Raw genomic sequence first — 22171 nt, 5'->3', positions numbered from 1 at the left:
TTATTAGCTGCATGAGTACATGCTTTTGGAAATACCTAGTTCATACTTGTCATGCTTATTGGTGTATCAGATTACTCCATGACAGTATTACAGAATTCCATTTGCATAAATAGACTCACTCCAGCACCACAATGTTTATCCTTACATAGCAGAGTTTCCAATCACTATTTTGCTTAGAAATTTGTATAATTTCAGCAAGGCTTACGGAGAGTCCTGGTATACTGTTCAAATTCAAGGATAAGTAAACACAGCCATCTATGTCAATTTTCTTATCATTTAAAATGGATTCAGGGTGATTTCTCATTTCCCGTCTAGCAAATATTGTTCAGTGCTACTCCTGCTTTTATTACTGTATCATACTTCACTGCAAAGTTTTGTTTTCAGTAGTAGACAAATTGCAACACTTAATAACTATTAGATCTATGCACTCAGACTTGGAAAAAGCATAACAAGGATTAACAAGTGACATCTGAATTCACAAAAACTCACCTCTTGTAGACGGTCAATGTACATACGACAGGTCTCCAAGTCACAGTCTCCTCGTACAACTATAATTCCTAAGGGAATGGCTGGGCAAGCAAAAAGATAGAAAAAACTCCTTGACTGAATTCTCTTAACTTTAAAAGAAGATTTACAATATGCTTTTTTTCATTCGTCATCACTGAAGCTTTCTGCTATCTAAATTTTAAGAGTCACTTAAAGGCAAGGACATATTATTCATCATCAGTTTCACCCATTAGTAATTATCAGAGCTTCTGGTTTTCAACTGTTATTCATTCTCAAAGAGCTAAAGCAGCTTCTGCTAGATTGTGCATTTCATTATCTGATGTCAATATCAATTACATTAATGCAAGGAAAGGAACATACCCCAGAACAAGAGTTCAGGGGAATACATTTGGGCATTGAAATTAAAGAGCACTATTTTATTTTTCAAGTATATTTTTCACCATATATTTGGGGGTTACTTTTTTTCCCATGGTAGCCCTGTTATGAAACTGCATTGACTAATATGAAACTATAGGGCTGCTTCTGTTTTCCAGCCTGAGCTTCTTGATTTCTTGACATAAAGTTATGGAAGATAACTATTTTATAATTATGTCTTTACTTATTTTAGCAGGAAAAAAAAATCCAACAAAATGAAACAGTGACATCACTTAGCTCCATTTTATAATAGGATTTATAGAAAAAAGGAAAAATAAGTGATCAGCTTCAACTTTGTCCCTCCAAAGTGAGCAACCATAGTTAAAGGGTATCCCTGCAATCACAGCCATATTTGGGAGAAAACTGTCCAGCAGTATGTTATTTTGATGCAAGGCAGCTTTTAAATGAAACAGACTTTGTTCCATACACACACAGAATTCACAAAACATCTCCCTATTTTCTTTGGGAAAAAAATAGCAAAAGAGCTTGTAAAAATGGAGCAAATAATTCCCCTCAGCTGAAGGCTGCATTTTTAATAATAGGGGATTTAGTTTTCCATAACCATTCTGTTCTTAGAGCCATAAAACCCCAAAAGATCAAATGAGAGAAAAAGCATGTGTAAGCCTACAATTAAGGTACCAAGAAAGCTACCTACTAAGATCTCATTAAATATAAAAGAAACAAATAAGAAAAATCTTGAGTACCTGAATTTCTAAGACAGAATCAGTGAATAAAGTTTCTTTCTCCCTAGAGGGTCTTTAGTAGAAAAATGCCCCAAAAAATAATGAAGCAGCAAGAAAGCAGCAGGAAAGAGATTTAAATACTCATACAAAATATTCCAGGAGAGCAGAATATGAACGTCATAAACCATTTTGTTAACTGGATAACAAGGAGCAACATAAAGTCACTGACAGTACAGAGATAAATAGAAAAACCAACTGCAGCCCCTCCTGTCATTCAGAAGAAGTTGATTAAGAGGGACCCTGAAATATTTATCTACTGAGAAGCTCTTTATTCTCATAACTTAAGGGAACAAGACAGTGACAAGAAATAAAGATGAATGTCTCTGGAGCTCATATTATTGTGGTCCATCGAGGCTAGAAGCATAAAGAGAAATTTAGTAGCCTCAGGGAGGAAAGTAGGGGAGCACCAGCTGTAGCCAAAGTCAGTATGGGCCTCAGAGGCCAACCCAGGGCGCTGGGAGTCCATCAGCTGTGCTGCCAACATCATGCTCTGAAGGTAGTTCAAACAGCAGAACAGCTATGAACCTGGGGAGACCAGAAGCAGGAAAGAGAAGGGAGAGGAAGAAATGAGAAAATAAGAAGGGAGAGGCAGGAAGACTAGGGAAGAAAGGAGAAGCTCACACTTCTGAAGCAACACCGACATCCAATCGCGATCCCAATCCACCTGCTCATTTTCAGAACAGCCAGAAGGGATCGCTGCTCATTGCGACCCATAAGGCTTTTTCATTACAAAACAGAGATTGTGAGACAAGGCAGCGGAACAGGGAGGAGTCAGTCGCTAGGTTTCCACTGATTTTTGTTGCTTAGTGTTTATTATTGCTTAACCCACTTTGACAGGAGACCCTCAAGCTCTTTGTAAAGCATACTGAATGGCTATCTAGTTTCAATTCTGTAGATCCCTCTGCAGCCCTTACTGAAAGGACTATTTGTTAAGTTTTTTATAGCACTAAAAAGTGAATCACAACAGACATGACTACACCTCCAACAGCTGCAGAGCACTAGGGAGCTATGCCACTGGTTCATAAAATGCCATTTTTTTTACAGTTTCTATTTCTTTTCTACTGAATTCCTTCTGTGATGAAGGAATACATGCATTTAATGGGGACCGCAGGTTTGACCTGCTGAGACAATGCAGCTAACACAGAACTGAAATCATTAACTGACATAATTTCTGAGGACCCAGAGCAGACAGACTTTATGGATGTCTGAAATTCTAAAGAAATCCACCAAAATGTCTGAAAAGACTAATAGGCAATAGATAGTTTAGCAATCACATTTCTGGGCCTTATCTACACGAGTGAAAAAAATATCAGAATTCATAGGTTTACTTAAATTACGTCCCATCGATTCGGTGTGGTCAAAAAAGAACAAGTTTGGAAACCTGGGCTGGGTGACTTTGTCCTTAAAATCAGATGTGTGACTTTTGCTACATGGAAATCCTGAAGTAGCATAATCTATAGCTTTATGGGTCAATGGTTAGCTAAGGGTACCTGAGGCACATCTCAGATGGTTCCATCTCATACAGTTCGTGGTCACTTGAGACCTTTTACATTATTACTGGATAACACTATAGTGTATGTTAAAGTGTCACCTGCCAAAGTTTTTTTGAGACCCACTTGACCTTTGGCAAGAAAAATGCTCTCATTCATATTATAAACCACAGTAAGTATGCACAATGCACCATGCAGCCAAGATTTTCAAAATGCTTCACAATGATTGCTGATTGAAAACAAAAGCAAATATTTACTGACTGATAATGGGATTGAAATGACTGGACTGTTGCTTGTTCTAAATACAATACTATGTGATGAGGGCAAAATGAAGTAAGTTATGACAAATTAGTAAAAGGCGTAAAGTCAGTGTGCATAGCGTGCATGGCATTAAATGTTGTTGTGGACATTTTCATTCAGGTATAAAGGGGCTTCTACCTTTTCTGAATAGCCCTGTGGGGATGAGGAGCTGGAGAGTACAGAATGGTTCTGCAAGATGAAGTGATTACTAGACGTGTACAGGTGAGAGATAGGAAAAGAAGATTAAAGACTTGCACACATTAAGACCACAGGCACTGTAGAGCAGCTTTCCCATACACACACACACTGTCCACTCCTGTAAAATACAGATATATCCACGCTTGGAAATATGCCAAAAATAAGGGATAGTCTCAGCTCAAGAGCCAAGCCACGGCATTCAAGTACCAGAAATTTTTCTCCTGAGGCACCTACTCTTCTGGCTGCTTGCATCCAGCTCCCAGGTTCTTTGTGCTCCTTGAACGATGAAAAGAAATTTGTCTGGGGAGCTGTGGATATGGATTCTAATGCTGCAGTGATGAGCAGCAGTATAAGAACCCCAGGAGATTAGACTGGCAGAGAGTTGTTTCATATTCTGAACCAGTACTGCAGAAAGCTTTTTGTTCTTAGCAATGCTCACTGAAATCAAGTATCAGCAGGAGGAGAGTGGGCTAGGTGCAGCAATAGGGCTAGCCTGATGCTCTAATTGACTGCAAGATTATTAGCGATTTCCAAAGTCCTCACAAAATTAGCTGTGGAAGTTATAAGCAAGGATGAGATCTTCCACCTATTAACTGTCCATTATGTTGAATACCTAAAGCTAGTGAGCTCTTTAATGGTATTGAGGACAGAAATGAAAGAAGCCTGAACATACTGCATATTACACCATCAAGAAAAAATAAAATTCAATTAACTTCTCCATTTATTGTTATGAAAGGATTCAATTTGTGATCTAAAGACCATGATTAACCCACTCAAATCCCAAACAAAACAGCCTCAAGACAGATCATTAAGGTAGATGTGAATGCCAGAAAAACTCATTCCGAGTCTGACATACCTCAGGGGATTGGGGAGATTAGACAGTGGGCCGTAAATGTTTAATGTAGCAAATAAAGCATCCTCACTACTGAAGATGTTATAAGGATGTCATTTTCCTGAGGGGTTTCCAGTGATATTAGAAATGTGATGGACCAAATAATCGCAGTAAATTCTCAGAAACCTTGAGAGAGAATTCTAAAGTATTCAGACACATTAAGAGGTTTAGCCTTTCTAGTATGGTTTTAATCTGACCGGGTTTGTATAAAACACTTCTCTTAAGAAGTATAAGCCCCATGTCTCTTCAGATCCCTTCTGTTTATTATACTGACAAAAACTAAGCCCCCTTAGGTTGTTGGGCTGGTTGGCTGCTAGTCTTCTGAAAGCTAGTGGTCCAGTTATAAAATACTCATTGGTCAGGAGATAAAACACAATGTTTTTTTCAGAGTAAAACAGCGCACATTTGAGAGGGAGGTCATCCCTCCCAAGCTCCCAGTGACCTCCCCAGGACTCTGCCACACAAAGGAAGAAGCTGCCTCGAGTCAAATGAAGAGTGAACTTGTCCCAAATACCAGAAAAGGGGAGCAGGTTATGGCAAGAAAACTATGAAGAGCTGGGAACAGAGTCTGGTAGGGAAGGGAAATTGGGACTAAGACCCGAAAGAACAAATCTGGCTAAACAATGAGAAAGGGTTTGGGATTAAGGAAAAGAGGAGGAGCCTGAGCTGTGAGATCTGGAGAAACAGACTAAGATGGGCAGGAAAAATGTGAGTGGGATGGAATAGCCAGAGGGGGAAGAACAGGAATGAAAAGTTAGAAGAAATTAAACCAGAAAAGGGATAGGTAGGAAAGGAAGAGGCAGAAGTGGAGTAATGCACAGAAACACCTGACAGAAAAGTCTATACCATAAAGCCAAACTACAGCATGCTTTCCTTGAAAGTTTGGAATTGAACTTAATATTCCTGTATCTCTCCACTCTTCTGACGTCAATATATATTTATGAAATCTGTTGCAATACTGCCCATCTCTTCTAGTTGAGAGGAGATGACAACCTTACAGATGGCTGTTATCCCACTAGCTGAAAAAGCAGAGGACTGCGTGTTGGATCTAAATATACCCTTTGTGGAGTCAACTTGTGGCCATGAGAAGGGATTTCAATGGTTTGGATGTACTTTTATTTATTTATTTTAAGCCAGGCAATGACATCCTCTGTTGAACAAATGTTATTATGACTACAAAGTTAGGAAAAGCCAGGATTAAACTGACTTATTTCAACTCTGTTGTGCGCATTCATTGTACTACTGCTTTTAATTATCTAATTGCATCCTATTTTTCTTCTTTTGGATTCCTGTGTCTGTGTCATCCTGTTCTTTGAACATGTATATGTGTGTGCATGTGTGTGTGTGGGTGTATGAATTAGATACAGAGAGGAAGAAAGAGAGAAATATAATTCACTGTGCTCTGGACAAGGCCCACAAGGTCTCATCCATCAAAAGGCAAAAGAGATATCTCCTTTGAGACAAACAATGCCATTGGCAACTTCCTCCTTGTTTTTGTCATTTCTGTTTCTGTTACAAACATTTTCGGTGGTTTATATCTGTATACAGCAGCATGAAAATCTGGGAGCTCAGAGGCAGCAGAGTTTTCAGTATTTAAATCACTGCTGACTTCTAATCCTCTTGGCTTGGTTACCATCTTGCTGGGTGACCTTAAGCAATCCATTTGACCCTCTCAGTTTCAGATCTTATTAGACCACTATGAGAGAAAATGCATGAATTATCTAATGCCTATACAACAGACCTTGAGAAAGCAAAACCACCAGAGCAAGATAGTGACTTTTAAACAGTGTGAAATTTAAAGACAGGCTGTAGGCGCTCTGCCTTTTATAGGGCTTTTATAGAAAAGCCACCATGTTCCCTAAGAGACCCCCTGCCAAATAATTGAACACTGGTGCCTCCTTCACAGGATGTAAGAGCAGGCTTTTAGCTAAACAATCCATCCCACCTAACTCCATCCAGATGGAAGTTGCCTCTCAATGTGAGCACATTTCCTTCAGTGGCTAATTACCCCTGTCCTGACTCCATCTATTAACTCAGGCTTTGCCCATCAAAGACAACAAAAAGCAGGAGGTCCTCCACTTCCCTATGCCCTTTGTATTAGAGATATTCAGGATGTAAATTCCTCACTGTCGACCTTTTCTTATTAAACTACTTGCTCAAAATCATGTGGAATAGTCTCCAAATTAACTTCACTCACCATATCCCTGAGCTTTATAGTATCAGAACAAATTTCAGGGACCAGGGATTCTCAAACTGTGATAAGTACATCACTGGTACAAGGACGCAACAGTATCTCTGTATATATAGTGCTCATCTGAGATGACTCAAAAGCTTGTCGCTCCAGGTACTTGATAAAAAATCCTCAAATGACCCAAACCCTCAGATAAACCACAGAAACTGAAGGCAGGGACATATGCAATAAAGAAATCTTGCTAGATACAATCAGGCAGGTTACTTAGAGGGAGAGGGAGAGAGAGAGAGAGAAGAACCTGAGGTTAACTTCAAATAATGTTACCCCCCTACACACACACAAACACACACACACAGTAAGGAGGCTGGAAAGAAAAAGACTGCTGGTTTGTAGATAGTTCAATTGTTACACACATGGAAATAAATTTTCTTCAAAAGTTGCTCTTTAATCTAGCATGCTGTTTTGTTTCAGAGGAGATAAGGAGCAGCTGCCTCATGTGAGAAGGCGGTGGGGTGGGAGACACAGCTGTCATGGATCTGAGAGCTATTTCTGATACTGCCAGTGCTGGGGTAGGGTGAGATTCCCTCTTAATCATGTGGTGCTTGAGCAAACTAAGATTGGATCTCCAGGGCTAAAGCATACAAAACAACAAGCAAAGGGCAGTATGAACTGACAGATTCCATTAAAAAAAAGCAATGCAGCTACTGCTCCTGGTGAGCTAATTCACCCCTCCATCTTCATGGTGCAAATCTACAATAGTGCTAGGAGGTACAAGGAAGGGACAAGGACTCCTTAGTGGGGTGGTTGTTGTTGTTTTGGGGGGGAGGGTTAATTCCTGTGCATACCTCCATTGTCTGGAATTAGTAACAGTGGGAAGGGGAAAACAGGGAGTCAGAAACAGAAAAGTTTTGTTATTTTAAAAACAACTCAACTGTTCCCCCACAATGCTGCTCTGGCCCACACTCTCCTGCACTCACAGGAAGTTAGAAAGAGTGCACAGATGATATGCAGGGAGGGAGGGAGAGAGAATTCTGTTCTGCCCACCTAGAAACATCAATCCAATTCACTGGTTGAATATGATAGTCTAAGTCATGGTCACATAAGGTACAACCATTATACCAGACTGAAAAAGCTGAAGCTGGTGGCCAGGGTGACAACTGCTTGGGATGTGTATAGGGAGGTGTTAAAAGATGATGATATCTGCAGCAACTAATAGCATTACAATGTATCTAAAATGTCCAACATATATCCCTTTCCCAAGAGAGTGCATGGAAGCCTTCACCCCTCCTCACTGAAGGATCAATAAGCATCCCCTATAACATCAGTCATCCCAGAGACAATACTGAGATGCTGACAGAAGAAAGAATGAAGGAGAAAGAGTATAGGGGAGGAAAGAAAGAGACAATTAAGAAACAGTGTCTTGGTTAAATGCCAGCTGCTGTGACAAGAAAAACAGAGAGCAACAGAAGGAGAATGGGCTAAGATGGTCGTGCCCTTCAGAGGGCAAAATGACATTCTTTAATTGCTCAGAAGGTTTTCAAAATGAGGTGTCTACCTCCAGCAGAGTGAAGATTAATCTTCATGGAACAGTTTGTATGATGAGTTGTTAGATGTCGGGAAACTGCAATTTTAGATGAAGCTGCAGATAGAATCAAATCAGTGTTTCAGGCAAACAAGGAGAGTGAAATGTATTTACTGTAATTTAAAGTGATCCAGATTATTACACTAATGTCAGATCTTTCAAAACTCTATCATGGAGACATGTCACAGGCAAAAATCATAACAGTTTCTTTGCACTGCTCCTTCAGGAGTAATAACATGAGTTGTTATTAATGGGATTCCTTTTTTTGTTCTGATTGCCACAGGATTTTGTCTGGTTTTCCAAAAAATTCAGGAGATAAAAGTGCTTTAAGTCAGTGTGGGTAGAGAATGTACAGTAAGGATAGTATTCTGGAACTAAGCTGTAGGTATTCTGCCAAAGCCTTGGCAAATATATAAATTGAGTCTCTTGTGAGCATCAAATGAGACATACATGCACCTGAGAGTTACAATTGTGCTGAAGGAAGCTAACCTCACTTATGGTAATATGCCTTGCAGAAATACTATTGTAACAGGATCCATTCTACAAGTGTTTTTATTTTGCTGGTGTACAGGAATTAACTTTTTAATTCACACTTGCAAAATTTCAACCATTCACCTGCCATGGTGATTTATTTTGTATGGGAAAGTAATGTCAAATTTCCTCCCTGCCCCCTCCCCTTCCCCCCTCCCCCCCCATTATAATCACCTTGGTGATTAGGAAAGAAGAGTCACATCTCCTGCCTGATTCGCCCACTTGACCCTCCCTTTCCCCTTCCCCACTTCTTTAGGCAGGTAACTTTTAGTGACAATGCTCTGCGAAAAGATTTACTGATGAGGACTGAGACAACACACTTATTTCACAGAGTTATTAAGCATATGATAGAGCCAGGAAGGCAGGCAGGGACCCTTGGAGCTGCCATCAGAAAACCCTTTGATATGTATGCAATCATCTATGTCAGAAATGCCATTAAAAGGACTATCTGCTCTTTCTAAAAGGAATATCTAACTGATTTTCCAGCTTCCTTCCTTATAAAAAACTCAAGTTGTGTAGGTCTCTAGTATCACCATGCAGCTTGTTGACTAGCTACTTATCAGTTTCTAGGAGAGGTAAGCATCTTGCAGTAAGCCACAGAGAAACTGGGATGCTAGTCTCATGCTCAGTGAAGCACAATAATTTTCCATTTTTTACTTCATGGAATCCAGGGAGTTGCCTAGAATATTTAAAACAGTTTGATTTCTGGCTGTTCAGAGAACACCTGTCTTCTCATATATACTTTTCTTCAGCCATAGTTAGGATCAGCTAAAAGTCTTCAAATCAAGATCAGCCTCCAATAAATGAAAGGTTGGACAATTGTGATGGAAGGCACTTAAGTTTTTGTCCAGAGAAGTACAAGGTTGATGACCTTTGGTGAATGCTTAAGTTGTGTCCTTATACAGGAGTTTCCTAAAAACTGCAAAGGGTAAGGTGACGTATCTCTTGTGATCTGTTTTAGGTTGATGGGGATTTCTTTTGCTTTCTCGTATTTTAGTGTAAAAACACTGAAGTACAATTATTACTGAGAGAGGTAGAGGAGGGCAGAGAGGAAAAGCAACTTGATGAAAGAATTTTGGCAGAATAACATAGCAACCAGCTATGTTATATTATCAGGCTGGCCATGCAGCAACTTGAAAAAGAGACAAAAAGGGTCTTACTGAAAATGGCCTGCCAGTTCCTGAAAGTGCCATTTTAGCTTTTGGTTGGCAAACATCTTTTTGAAATGAAAACCACTTAAGCACACATCCATCAAGTGACCAAACACATGTATAATCTAAATCCAAATCAGGTGACAACAACATAAATATCTATTTACAGTTGTAGTGTAAAACGTTGTGTACCTTTGTCAGAACATGAAAGTGGCTCTTAAGGATGTTATAATATATTGTACACATACACACAAAAAATATACTCTGGTGGGTATGGATCATTCTCTTCAAATGCAAAGGGAAAAGACTGTGGCAGAGGAATAACAAACAAAGGAGCCAGACCGTTTTTGACGGGGTTAGATAGACGCATGTTCAAGATGGCCGTAAGTCTACTCAAAGTCAAACTCTCAACTTTAAATTGAAACCAATTCTCTCCAAAGAATCATAATCCTCATCCTGTTATAATTCTCCTCGGTCCAGTGATGAAAACTCAGATTGCTTTAATTATGGCTGAAATCTCTTAACAGAAAATTTGGAGAAGGCTGTCAGAACCTATATCAAAATTCAAGCCATCTCAGTTCTTTTGTTGGAAAGCGAGATGGCGAACACAGAGTTAGGAGGGGTAGGACTGGAGGGGTGAAAGTGAAATAGCATAACTATCTTCCAACAGTAAGATAAGCAAACCAATTAAAAGGATTGTCATCCTGTAATTACCAGAGCGCTCTGTATTAAAAAGGGAACTGAAGCTTTGTTACACAACAAACAGTCATGCTTATAATTTAATATGAATAGTGAGCCAGATGCATGAACAAGACTCTATTAAACTGTTATCACAAGCAGCCATGTCCCTCATTGATTAATGACTCCATGTGTGACTAAGGAAAGGGACTCCATTTCTCAGCATGGATCATAGTCAGCAGTGTTGTCAGTGCAACTAACTGCTTTTAGCTTACCCCCTGAATGGGGCAATTAAACCATTACATGAGGAAACAATACAGTGATTATTTTCCTACGTGGAAAACTGAAGGCTATTAAAGAATAAGAGATTGGTGAAGCCAGATTTGTTTCCCCAAGGTAAACACACCTATGCAAGAACCATCTTCAAGGTCAGAGCACCTTCTTGATATAAAATTAATCATTATTTTCCCCTCAGTTTCAAATTTGGTGTTAACTATAAAATCTTGAAAACAGTAGGACCAACAGACAGCCACTGATAAAAAAGTGTGAAAAACACTTATTTTACAATAAATAATATCAACTTACAGAAGGCATAGTTAAGTAAGAAAACACCTATCTTCTCTATATATGCTCTTTCTAGAGAGAGCATTTATAGAGAGAATTTTTATATGTGTATCTGTGTTTGCATAGATACACATACACTCCACACATGACTCATGCAACATGTCTTGATCCTGGCTTTTTGTTAATTGACGATCTATACAGAAAATTCTACCAAAAGCAGCTATAACTTGCTTCTTCCAACTTACAAGCTTCCCGGAGCTTTTCTTTGTCATAATGTAGCCCCTCATATTCTTGTAAATTAATTCTGTTCACTCTGATCCGTAGGCGATCTGGGATGGAATGAGGACTGCAAGAAAAGAAAAAAAAATCTTAGGCAAAGTGTTCTGTGGAAGAGCAAAAAGAAAATAGGACGCAAAGTGCTTCTAATCTCCTCTGAAAAAAGAAAAAGAGCAACCCTCTTCAAAACTGGGCCAACTCCTCACAGGCCCATCACTGAGTTTTACAAGATTATGACTACAGACTTCACAACAACATTGGCATTACATCTTATATGACAAGAATGATCAAGAAGCTCACTCCCTGGCTGCACAGTCTGGAATTGCAAAGGTGTTTGTTTCTGAACTCTTTAATCTCTATATAGATATCCCTCCTCCATCCCTATTTGCCTTTTTGTACATCCCTGAAGCCCTATTACAGTCAACCAAACTGCCAAGCTCCGGTTCAGATCATAGTGCCATTCTCAGCTTTCCTGGGAATTCTCTCAGAACATCCATGGGCATCCATCCATCCATCATAGATGGATATCCAAACATCCAGCCTAACCTGTAGAGGATTCTCATTCAGCAGCTGTTCTGAGGAACAGCCAACAGAAATGTGGCTAAGAACTGGACTTCTAAAGTAAAGAGTCCAGTACATGGATCCCAGGAGGACCTTCAAAAGCAAGTAGCAGCACAGGTACCCCATTTCTAAAGATTTCAGTCAGATTTAGATACCTCAACTGACTATGTACTTTTGAAACTCTCAGTGGGTGCCTATCCACAGATTTAAGTGTCCAAAAATTGATGGAAAGTTGTCCTTAAAAGCTTTGCGTTGATTTCATGCTGGCTTCCATCTCACAGTAACCTACTATTTCATTTTGTAAGAGTTACTGAATTCTTTGTAAATTAACATGGCCACATTTGCATTTTCCACCTGTAAAAAGAGATAGATATGCTGTGTATGAAAACACATAAACCAACGTCTGTCCTGTAAGAACTGACCCCTGGCCAAGTTACAAGTAGATTCTTCACTTTGAACTTCCAAAGACTGCTGATTTTCCACGACATTTTTAATCAAGTTAGTAACAGAACTTTGTCAGTGCTATGAACACCTAATATGCACACTGTAAAACAAAAGTCAAAATACTATGCACTGACAGTCATATAAATACTTGCTGTTTTCTTAGTGTCAATTTTAAAGTATCCAACCTACATTTGCATTGCTAGTTTAAAAACCAATCAGCATAAAATACACCTCAAAAATGTAAAAAAAATTTTTTTTAAGTAGGTGAACAATTTTCTTTTTGGCCTGAACATACTGCAGAGCTAACAAAACATGCTTTGTGGCCATCTCTTGGTAGAGCCACTGAGATGGCAATTAGCAAGGATTCCAGAGTTAGCTTATTGCATATTTTCATTCTGTTGGTATAAACAGCTCTGTTGCATCTGGACAGATGAAAAGAATTGAAATGAAGCCCAGTTAAAAAAGCTTGTCTGGTACAAGTCCTTTTTGCCTGAAAAGTGACAAAGGATAATGAATTGAGGGTACCTGTATAATAGGAGTGCAAGTCAACACGCTGCAAAGAGCTGCACTGAAGACATTCCTGTTCTGAACAGGAATTTCTATAGTAATGATGAAAACAACCCTAAAACACATGAAGAACAGCTTAGAAGAAGTCATAAATGCTTAATAGCAGCAGCAAAACTGATGTACTTAGCAGCATATAGGCTGCCCAATGTTTTTCCTGTGCTGATTGACAGGGACTGTTTTGTCAAAGTGCCCCGAGATGTCAGGAAACTGTTCATATGCAAGGTAAGCTTTTATGGTTGGTTTGGCAGACGTCTGGTATAGTAATTTCCAGCGCAGCTTCATGGGGCAACCTTCTATAACTCAGCTGGTTTGTGTTATCCTACAGAACAGCGCTCCCCACCTGCAGGCTCAACAGCTTGTACAGCAACCAGAAGATCAGCGCATGCAAGTGGGGGGTAAGGTGCATAGGTAGAACAAGAATGCAATTACACTGAGTCTCTCTCATCCTCCCCCCCCCCTTTTTTTTTTTTTAAGATAAGTTTAATGTCAGATTGCTGGCTGAGAAGTGAAGAGGGCAGTCTGAGGAATTATGTTCCCTTCTAAATTCTATGAAATGCATGTTTCAAAAGTAAAAATCATGGTGGATTTTATTTTCAGCCAAAAGAAGAAATTGTTTAAGTCAGAAAATACAGCAACGTAACTGCATAGTCTTTGTCTGAGGGGAGAAAAAAATAATTCACTGCACATAGTAGAGTTCACGAGAATGACAGACTGACAGCCCTGAAAAGTGAAGTCTTTTATACACTGGTACAGTACAAGAATAAGTTGTTGCTGCTTTTCCCATAATGTTCTGCCAACACGTGTTATTATGAAAGTAGCTCAGTCTTCCAACCCACAGGTTAACAACCTGGGGATATTTGGCAGGTCTGAGGGAGCGACTGGTGATGAATGACCTCCTCTTCTTCAAATTCAACTGGGAGGTAAGGGGGTGAACAGAGACAGGAAACTTCAGCAACATCTTATTTCTGTTGTGACACCAGAACACACTACAAAGACAGCTGAGAATCCCTATGCTATCAGAGCAGGCCTTTTTTCCCTGAATGCTCCTCACAGGAATTACGAGTTATGAAGGATCTCTGTGTGATATGGACACCTAACCACCAGACACTGCTCTGAGACCTCCAAATCTCATCATCTGAAAAAGCAGCTGGACAGTGAAAATCAGCATCAGCATTCAGGGACTACAGTCCTCATTATCCCTCGAGTTAAGCCAAGTGCAAACCCAAACGAAAAACTATCTCAAACTGTTATTTCTCCTAGAACTAGGACCAAATCTGAACTGCCATACTGAAGTCTTGGTGCAATCCAAATTGGAACTGCGTAAAAATAGCCCGTTCCCAGTTCAAAATAACTGACCAAAAACTGATATCCCTGGGCAGGACTTGTTCAGCACAGCACAGGGAATGTTTGCATTCCAAAGAGGAAACATCTTACTTACTCCTTCCCCTTCTCTTTCATCCATGTGTGAAGCTCAGGTCTTCCCTTTCACGCTGTGACCCTGCGCTGTGATGCCCACTGCTGCTCTCCTTCCCCAAGGGAGAACCAGTTTTGTACAGGTACTTTACATCTTCCTAAAGTAAGCTGGAAGTTGAATTCCTAATGGAAGATCCCTGTCTCCTTGTTCTCTTTGATTTTACCCCTCTGATCTCCCACAGCAGAGACCCGAGGGATATCTGTTCTCCAGCTGCCCATCATATTCCACCGGTCTGGTTTTCCCCTTGCAATCTACCGGAGTCCTTCTCTGCAAGAGATGTATTTGTATATATACTTTTGTACCTCTGTGCTGTGTGTGAGGGATTTACTGAAGCTCCGAGGGCTTCAGTACTTCCCTCTCACAATTCCCCTTCCTCTCCTTTCACACACTGGCATTACTCCCATCCCTTAGTGCATGACAGGAGAGGAGCGTGCCAGATACAGACAACTGGAGACGAGCTATGCATTACTGCGGGAAACATTTGAGACAGAGCAGGGGAGTCTCTCCCCACCTTCCACATCACCCTGTGAGCCTGTCCCAGTCACACAACCCTTTCCACTGTTAGATTTTGTGATCAAAGTATTGTTGCGACCAAATTCACATAGAAAATCTCTGACAGAGGCAGGAATTCAACAAAAATCCTCAGCCCAAATTCAGTAGCTTGCTTATTCCAAAGGCCCTCTATCCTTTCCTTCCCAAGCTACATTTCCTTCAGAAAAGAAGTTAGATCTTCAGTGACAGTAGAGTGTGTTTTGTGTCGCTTTATTCCACAAGCAGAGTCCTCTTTCCACCAAGATTTTTTACTTTCAGTTGAAAATGCAATGACTGAAAATATTTGGATGATTTTCTAAATAGTTATTATTACAAATAATTATCTAAATTATCTACAGAGAAAAGGGTTTTTTTGGTGCATTACTGCACTGTACATCTCTGAGCTTGATTCGACAGAGAAACAAGCACATAATCTTAAATGTACTATATTACTTCAGGAGAAATAGTTCCTTTCCTAGTCAACTGCTGAAGCATAAACAGTTGGCAAGAGTCATCATGGTTTCCTCTTTTCTTCTCCTCCTCCTTGCCATCCCCTTCCTTCAAAGACATGGAACATTAAGATGCTATTTCATAAATAGGCTATATGTGTTAAAATACGCAACTGGAGAGAAACAGGACATGCTGTTTTAACCACTTGAGAAGTTTAGTGATCCTAGTCATAAAAATGTAACCTTGGAAACAAGAGCTCTCTAGATACTAAAGTATTATCAGAAACATCAGTGCTAAGAGGTCCTTTCTAAGGGGCAGAGGTTTTATACACTTAGCTAAGTCCAGTCACAGGTAATACAGTTACAACTGCAAAATATATAGACAGCATTAATTCAGTGACCAAAATCTTTGCTATCTTACAATATGGTTGTTAGATGCCATATTGATGTCTCCCTAACTTTCACTACCTATTCAATACAGCTGTGGCTCTAAAGATTCGCTATGTGAATATTCACTTCTTGTGCTATCAGACTGGCAATGGACACAGCGCAATATCGTTCTCATCACCCAACTAATTAACTCATTCACTCACACAGCTCACGAGCTCCATATAGAGCTCTATTCAATGCAGCTGAGCAAAACACTTCCACCATCAATACTTCTGCAGTTTTCACATATACTGTATAATAATTCATATTATTATATGAATTGCACAATTATTCTTGTTTAGACAAATTCAGCATATTCAGAAACAACAAAACTCAAGCACACAAGTGCGTCTATGTAAAAGTTAATAATATGGTGATGAATGTTGCTGAAAGCAAACATTAGTATTAATAGAAATGGATGTTTCTAAACACTGTATAATACAATTTGCCCAATTGTAAGCAGAGCAAGAAAAGCTCTCCAGACAAGACAGTAGACAATTTATACAAAATTTGGAAATTGCTGCACTGCAATTCAACTTAAAATATTTAAATAACTTTCTTATACCTATTATTCTTCAAAGTAGTGTATTACAAGTAAATTAAAATACAGATGAACAAATTCCATTATCTCCTAAAGAACCTAATTAAGAACCTCATTCCTCAAACACACAAATCCACAGAATTACACCCTAAAGGTCATATGCCTCATGGGACCATAAACAGAGATTCAGGTCAACGGAAACGTTTTGTTCAGTCACGTCCATTAGCCAAAATGGTTTCATTTAAACACAAACCTAAATATCAGTCCTCCCAAATTGGGAGAATGGATAGGCTATTTTGTCATATTGAATTTTTTGTGATGGACTTTTGATTAGCATGGACCAGAAGTGCAAGTTGGGGGCATTACTTAATAACAATCCAAATGAGCCCTGTAGAAAAACCATGCATAATATTCAGTTGGAACAATCTTTAAAGGATTCTACAGAGATGTTGTCAGGTCCCCTCAGAATTACTCTAATCCCTCCACATCAAAAATTATGTAATTTCAGTAATAGCGGTTATTTTCTTTCTTCTTTTTTAGCTTCCAGAATGGCTGAAAAGTGAGAGGAAATTTTCTGTCAAACAAATAGCATTTGACTTTCCACAAGGACACAGAGGTCAACACAGGTATTGATTAATGAAAACAACATGTTTCTGGCAATTCTTAAAAATTTTAAACAATCATAACACAAATAGTTAATGTGTGTATATATGTGTGTGTATATATATATATATTATATTTTTATATATATATATATATTTTTTTTAAGTCTACTCCTCTGTGAGAAGATATCCATCCCCTGATACACCAGGGTACACATTAGAATGAGAACCACTCTTTGTACAGGAGCAGGTCTCAGAAAGTCAATATCATGCTAGATAAACTGCTTATCATGTGAAGTCATTTTTAATTTCCACTGCTGGGAATTGCTTACTGAACAAAGGCACACATTTGTTTTCCTCTTAAGCCTGAACTATAGCATTCCTGGGATTCTAGAAACGTGACCTAAAAAACAAACACAGAGCTTTCACTGGAAAAAACTTGAAGGGCTATTATTATTATTATTTTAATGTATGTCTCCTTTCACTGTATCACTTGTGGTTTGAACCCACAGAAGCAAAGCTGCAAGTACCTATTCTGAGACTACCAGCAGAAACTGATCTGCCTCCATTCCCCAGGAGAACACACTCAGCTTTTGATGAAGCTGCAGCTTCATCACTCCCCTGCGGACCATGCAGCAGCAGGTGAGAGGGTGCCAGCCAGTTCACTTGGAGCACAGCTGTTTCTCCTCAGCTACATCCTCCTGCCTCCAGTCACCCAGGAAAGAGAAAACAGGCAGAGTGGGCTTGGGGACAGATCTTGGCAGCCCTGTTCAGCAACTGAGTAACACTTCTTCTATGACACCAGGTTGATTCAACTGGAAAAAGAAACCTTTCAATTACATACACCCTAATTCCCATTCCAATTATTTATAAACTCTATGAACCCTTTCTTATTCTTTGTGCCTGCATAGAGAAAAGAAACCACAATAATAATAAAAGCAGCCCAACAATTCAACAGAATCCAATGAAATTTCTGATGGATTTTCCAGGATACAGCCCACATCAAGCTACACACGTACATGTTTTGATATGATTCAGTAAACAGAAACAGAAATTCTCTCTTGCCCCTCCCTTGCAAAAATTAAACTTTAGAAAACACCATGCTCCTCTGGGGCATGTTTGCTGTGACAGATTAATGAATTACCTATCTCCTGGAGAAGAAATAAACATGCAAAACTAATTAAATGTTCCAGTGTTTAGATCAATTGGAAAAAGGAAAACAGCAACCAGAGAAGAAAAAGAAATTAACCTTACTTTTGAGATCTCACTGGCAGTAAAAATAAGTGCATTTTTGACAGCTTTTATCTATTTAGAACATAAGACCTGCAACAACAGAACAGAACCATCTAGCTAGTATCCAGCCTCTTCTGATGGACAAATTTCAATGCTTCTGAAAAGTCTGCTGCTATTTTAAAGCAAAGCTCTTGCTAAGCTCTTTACCTAATTAATACCCCCAAAACATAAGCTCCACCACATAAATATTTTCTTCCATTTGATGAGCATATCCCAAATCAGCCAGGTTACCCCAACTGTGAACCCTGCACTTTCTTATATTGCACTTGCTTCAGCAAGTGCCCAAGTGTTTTGCTGAATAAAGACTAGACCCACGCACATACTTATACATGTGCCTAAGTGCCAGGTAGAATCTTGGTGTTCGTTTCTCTTTCTCCTTTATCACGGTAGCTACACTTCTCTTGTTTTCCACTTCCAAACACTGTGGATTCTCCCATGGCATCTCCCATGGATCCCGCTAAACAGGAGCCTGCACACTAAACAGTGAAAACCAAAAAAAGACAAAAGAGACTCTCAATTCCCTATAATTCATTTAAGGGAGAAAAATAAAAATAAAAAAAGTAACTTTCATCCTTAATTATGCACTTGGAGAATAACTCACTCTCTGTAAAACTTTCTCCCTTATGTCTCTTCTCCTGCTGTTCTTTTAGGTTTTCCCCCTATAGACAACATACATATTCAGCCCAACCCACAAAGCTGATTTTATCTGGCATTTGAACTTTGAAAAGCAAACATGATTTCCTTTACTCCTTTGCTATCCACACAGACACTGTGTGCACACCCTGCTGCAATCACTACTCAGTCAGCTCTTTTAAAGAGTATTCACTATTTACTAATAAGGCAATACTTGTGTTTTCATTTATGCAGATTTTCTAATAAAGATCACAGCATGCCCACTGTGCTTATGCCACTTGTAAAAGGACTGTAGGAGCTATGTAAGTCAATTATTTTTAAAATGGTAATTTTTTTCAGAACTCCTTTGCATCAACCACACAACTCAAATATATTACCACATGTGCATCGTTCTTATCTTAACTAAACATCCAGCTGGCAAATGCAAGTCTTCACCTTTAAGAGCCTCCATTAAAAATACAGCAGTTCTATTTACCTACGCATCCTGTATAAACTTTTGAAACAAACCACACTACAATTCTATTATCTCTGCAACAAAAAACATATGTGCCTAATTTTGGCTACCCAAATTCCCACGCATTGACTGCTCCAGGAAACTTAAATTTATCTAACATAGGCTGTACACACACACACACACACACATATATATCAATCACTAAGACTCCACAGTATCTGCCCTCTGTTCAGTAGTGACTGGAACACAGGCTCTTTATACATTTTTCAACAAAAAAGAAATATTCAAACCTCAAAGCCATCACAACCCAAATCAAATTTCCCTAATACCTCATGGGTACTTATTTTAATTTGCCAGACATTAATTGGCAGCCACAGTGCAGCAGCATGCTTAATTTATTTATTTATTTTACAGATTTCAAGATACAGAATATCTTTGACTTACAAATTAGTTTAGGGCTCAAGAGTCTCTCTCTCTCTCTGTTTTATCCTGACAGCTGATATCGAATGGAGCATTCTAACTGTAACAAAACTTGGAGCTTATTTTCCAAGGGATATTCCTTAACCTGGGAACAACCGCTCTTCTCCTACATCCCAAGCTTGCTTAATGTTCTGTGTAAGCAATAAAGCGTACCTCAGGCTTTTTCTAGATGCTTTCTTAGGATGCTGCATCAGTGCAAGAGACATACATTATTTGTATTACTTTCTGTTCCTCAGCAGAGTACAACAAATACAATCTAGGGATAAAGCATACAGATTGGATAGTTTCCCTTGTTTGCAAAATAACGATGACAAACTTGCAGCTTTCTGAATTTTATGCCTTTTAAAATTATTCTCTGAATAATTTTCCCAAGTAATTCTCCTTTTGTTGATCATTTATATGCCACCTATTGCAAGTGCTCAGTCTTTAGAGCAGAGGAGTGTTGGCTGGTTTTCTTTTAGCACACACCATTTATTTTCTTCTATGATTGCACAGGAATTGTGCTTGAAATCAAGTTTCTGCTCTGAATACCTGCTCTGAAATTTGCCATTTTCCAACATTTATTTTGAATTGAGAGTCTCAATGGTTTGAAAAATGTCCTGCATAACATTGGCAAAGTAAGCAGACAAAAGGGTTGTCAACACAATGCAAAACAAGTTTCTTATTTGACTGAATATTCACAAAGTGTTTCTAAAGGCAAACTGTACCACCTGCATTGACATATTACATTACACTTTTTTTTTTATTGTGAACCTACACAGGTTTTGACAATATGACATTTTCATAAAGGGGATGAATAAGTATATAAACAGCATACAATGGGTACAAGTATCTTTAAGTGCCAGTTCAACGCATTTTAAAAATATATTAGATTCTTGAATAATTTAGCTACTATCTAGCAAGTTACTGCATTGGAATTGCTGACAATCAGAGTATTAACATGGGTGTGGGTTTTCCATCTTCAGAGCAGCTGCAGCCAATATCATGTCACTCCTTTGGGGCACCAATTTGCTATTTGGACCAGTTATATATGAAGATGCTTTTTGGATGAGTTGATTCACAGTACATTTTTGTTTAAAACCAAAGACAAAAATCCTAGCTACGTATCTTATCAGCTCACGGAAGAATAATGTTGTAGCCCTTATCTGAGCTATTTCCAGGGATGGTGCCTGGCACTTGACCTCAGACCTTCCTGTCACTGTGGCTTTGTCTGATGATCTGGACTCCTATTTGAACCTGGTTACCGTCACTGACCCGCCCTGCTCACCTCGCTCAGGTACTGTGGGACTGAGCCCCTGCTGGTGAGGCCATGACCCTGTGCCTGCTGGGCTGTCACCTCGGTTCCCAGTTTCCCTTCCCTCAGGGAGCAACTGCCCCTTGCTGCTCTGATGCTTTCACTCCCAGCAAGGAGTGAAGAACACTGCTGCATCCACTATAGGGTCAACACTGCTGTAAGCATTAGTTTGGGAGAAGAAATTCATTTAGGAGATGCATCTTCCCACAGCACATGCTACTACAAAAGCTCTCCTCTGCCAACTGAAAAGCAGAAATGAACCCACAGAGCCAAGAAGTACATGAGAAAGGTCAAATCCAGAGAAACAACTCCTCTTTGTCATTGGATCTGCTTGTCTGGGAAGAAAGTGTTCTTACTGCCCTCTCCTGGATGAATGATGCATAGGGTAACAGTGACATATTATGGAACTTTCAAAGGAAGAAAAAAGCCAGATACTCACACAGTGAAGGAATCGGGGGGAGCCGAGACTCTCCTCAGGTCAGCAGAATGCACTTTATGGATACTAAGGCAGCAGGAAATGAGTAGCCAGGAGAGAGGCAGAACAAAGTGTGAACGGACAAGGAGAAAGGTAGGGGAGAGACAGAGAAAGAAAGAGTGGAAGAGAGAGAAGGAAAAAGACATACAACATTTAAACAGAAACAAAAGGAATGTGTCACGTAAGTTGAATGAAGAAACATGCAGAGCTTCAAGATCACACTAGGAAGCCAACAGAAACCATGCAAATGGGGAAATTCATTGCTACATGACACACAGGGGCTAAAGACACAAGTGAGGAAGCCTTGTGACAAGTTGGGCACACATCTATACAAGGAAGATGAGGAGCGCCAGGATTTGTGTCCCACAGGCACTTAAAAATCTCAAAACTTTGGAAGCGGGTCCAGAAATGCCAATGACAAATTGTT

At 39.4% G+C, this 22171-nt stretch overlaps 1 protein-coding gene across 3 annotated transcripts in view; it reads right to left on the bottom strand.

Annotated features, from left to right (window-relative positions):
• The window catches only part of DGKI (diacylglycerol kinase iota), a 115958-nt gene that overhangs the window by 60046 nt on the left and 33741 nt on the right, over window positions 1–22171 (bottom strand). For 2 of the 3 annotated variants that reach the window (XM_026083890.1, XM_026083891.1), the window contains exons 14-18: window positions 11487–11587; window positions 10935–10940; window positions 8897–8932; window positions 4987–4998; window positions 490–569 (exon numbers count right to left, since the gene is read on the bottom strand). In XM_026083890.1, coding sequence (XP_025939675.1) covers window positions 490–569; window positions 4987–4998; window positions 8897–8932; window positions 10935–10940; window positions 11487–11587 — 235 coding nt within the window. The remainder of the gene's footprint in view (window positions 1–489; window positions 570–4986; window positions 4999–8896; window positions 8933–10934; window positions 10941–11486; window positions 11588–22171) is intronic. The other variant, XM_026083889.1, reaches the window with a different exon arrangement.

The sequence above is a fragment of the Apteryx rowi genome, unplaced genomic scaffold (assembly GCF_003343035.1).
Source record: "Apteryx rowi isolate R43461 unplaced genomic scaffold, aptRow1 scaffold_62, whole genome shotgun sequence".
Classification (NCBI taxonomy): domain Eukaryota; kingdom Metazoa; phylum Chordata; class Aves; order Apterygiformes; family Apterygidae; genus Apteryx; species Apteryx rowi.
Note: the sequence above shows the minus strand (reverse complement) of the source record. Positions and strands in the feature narration are given on the sequence as shown.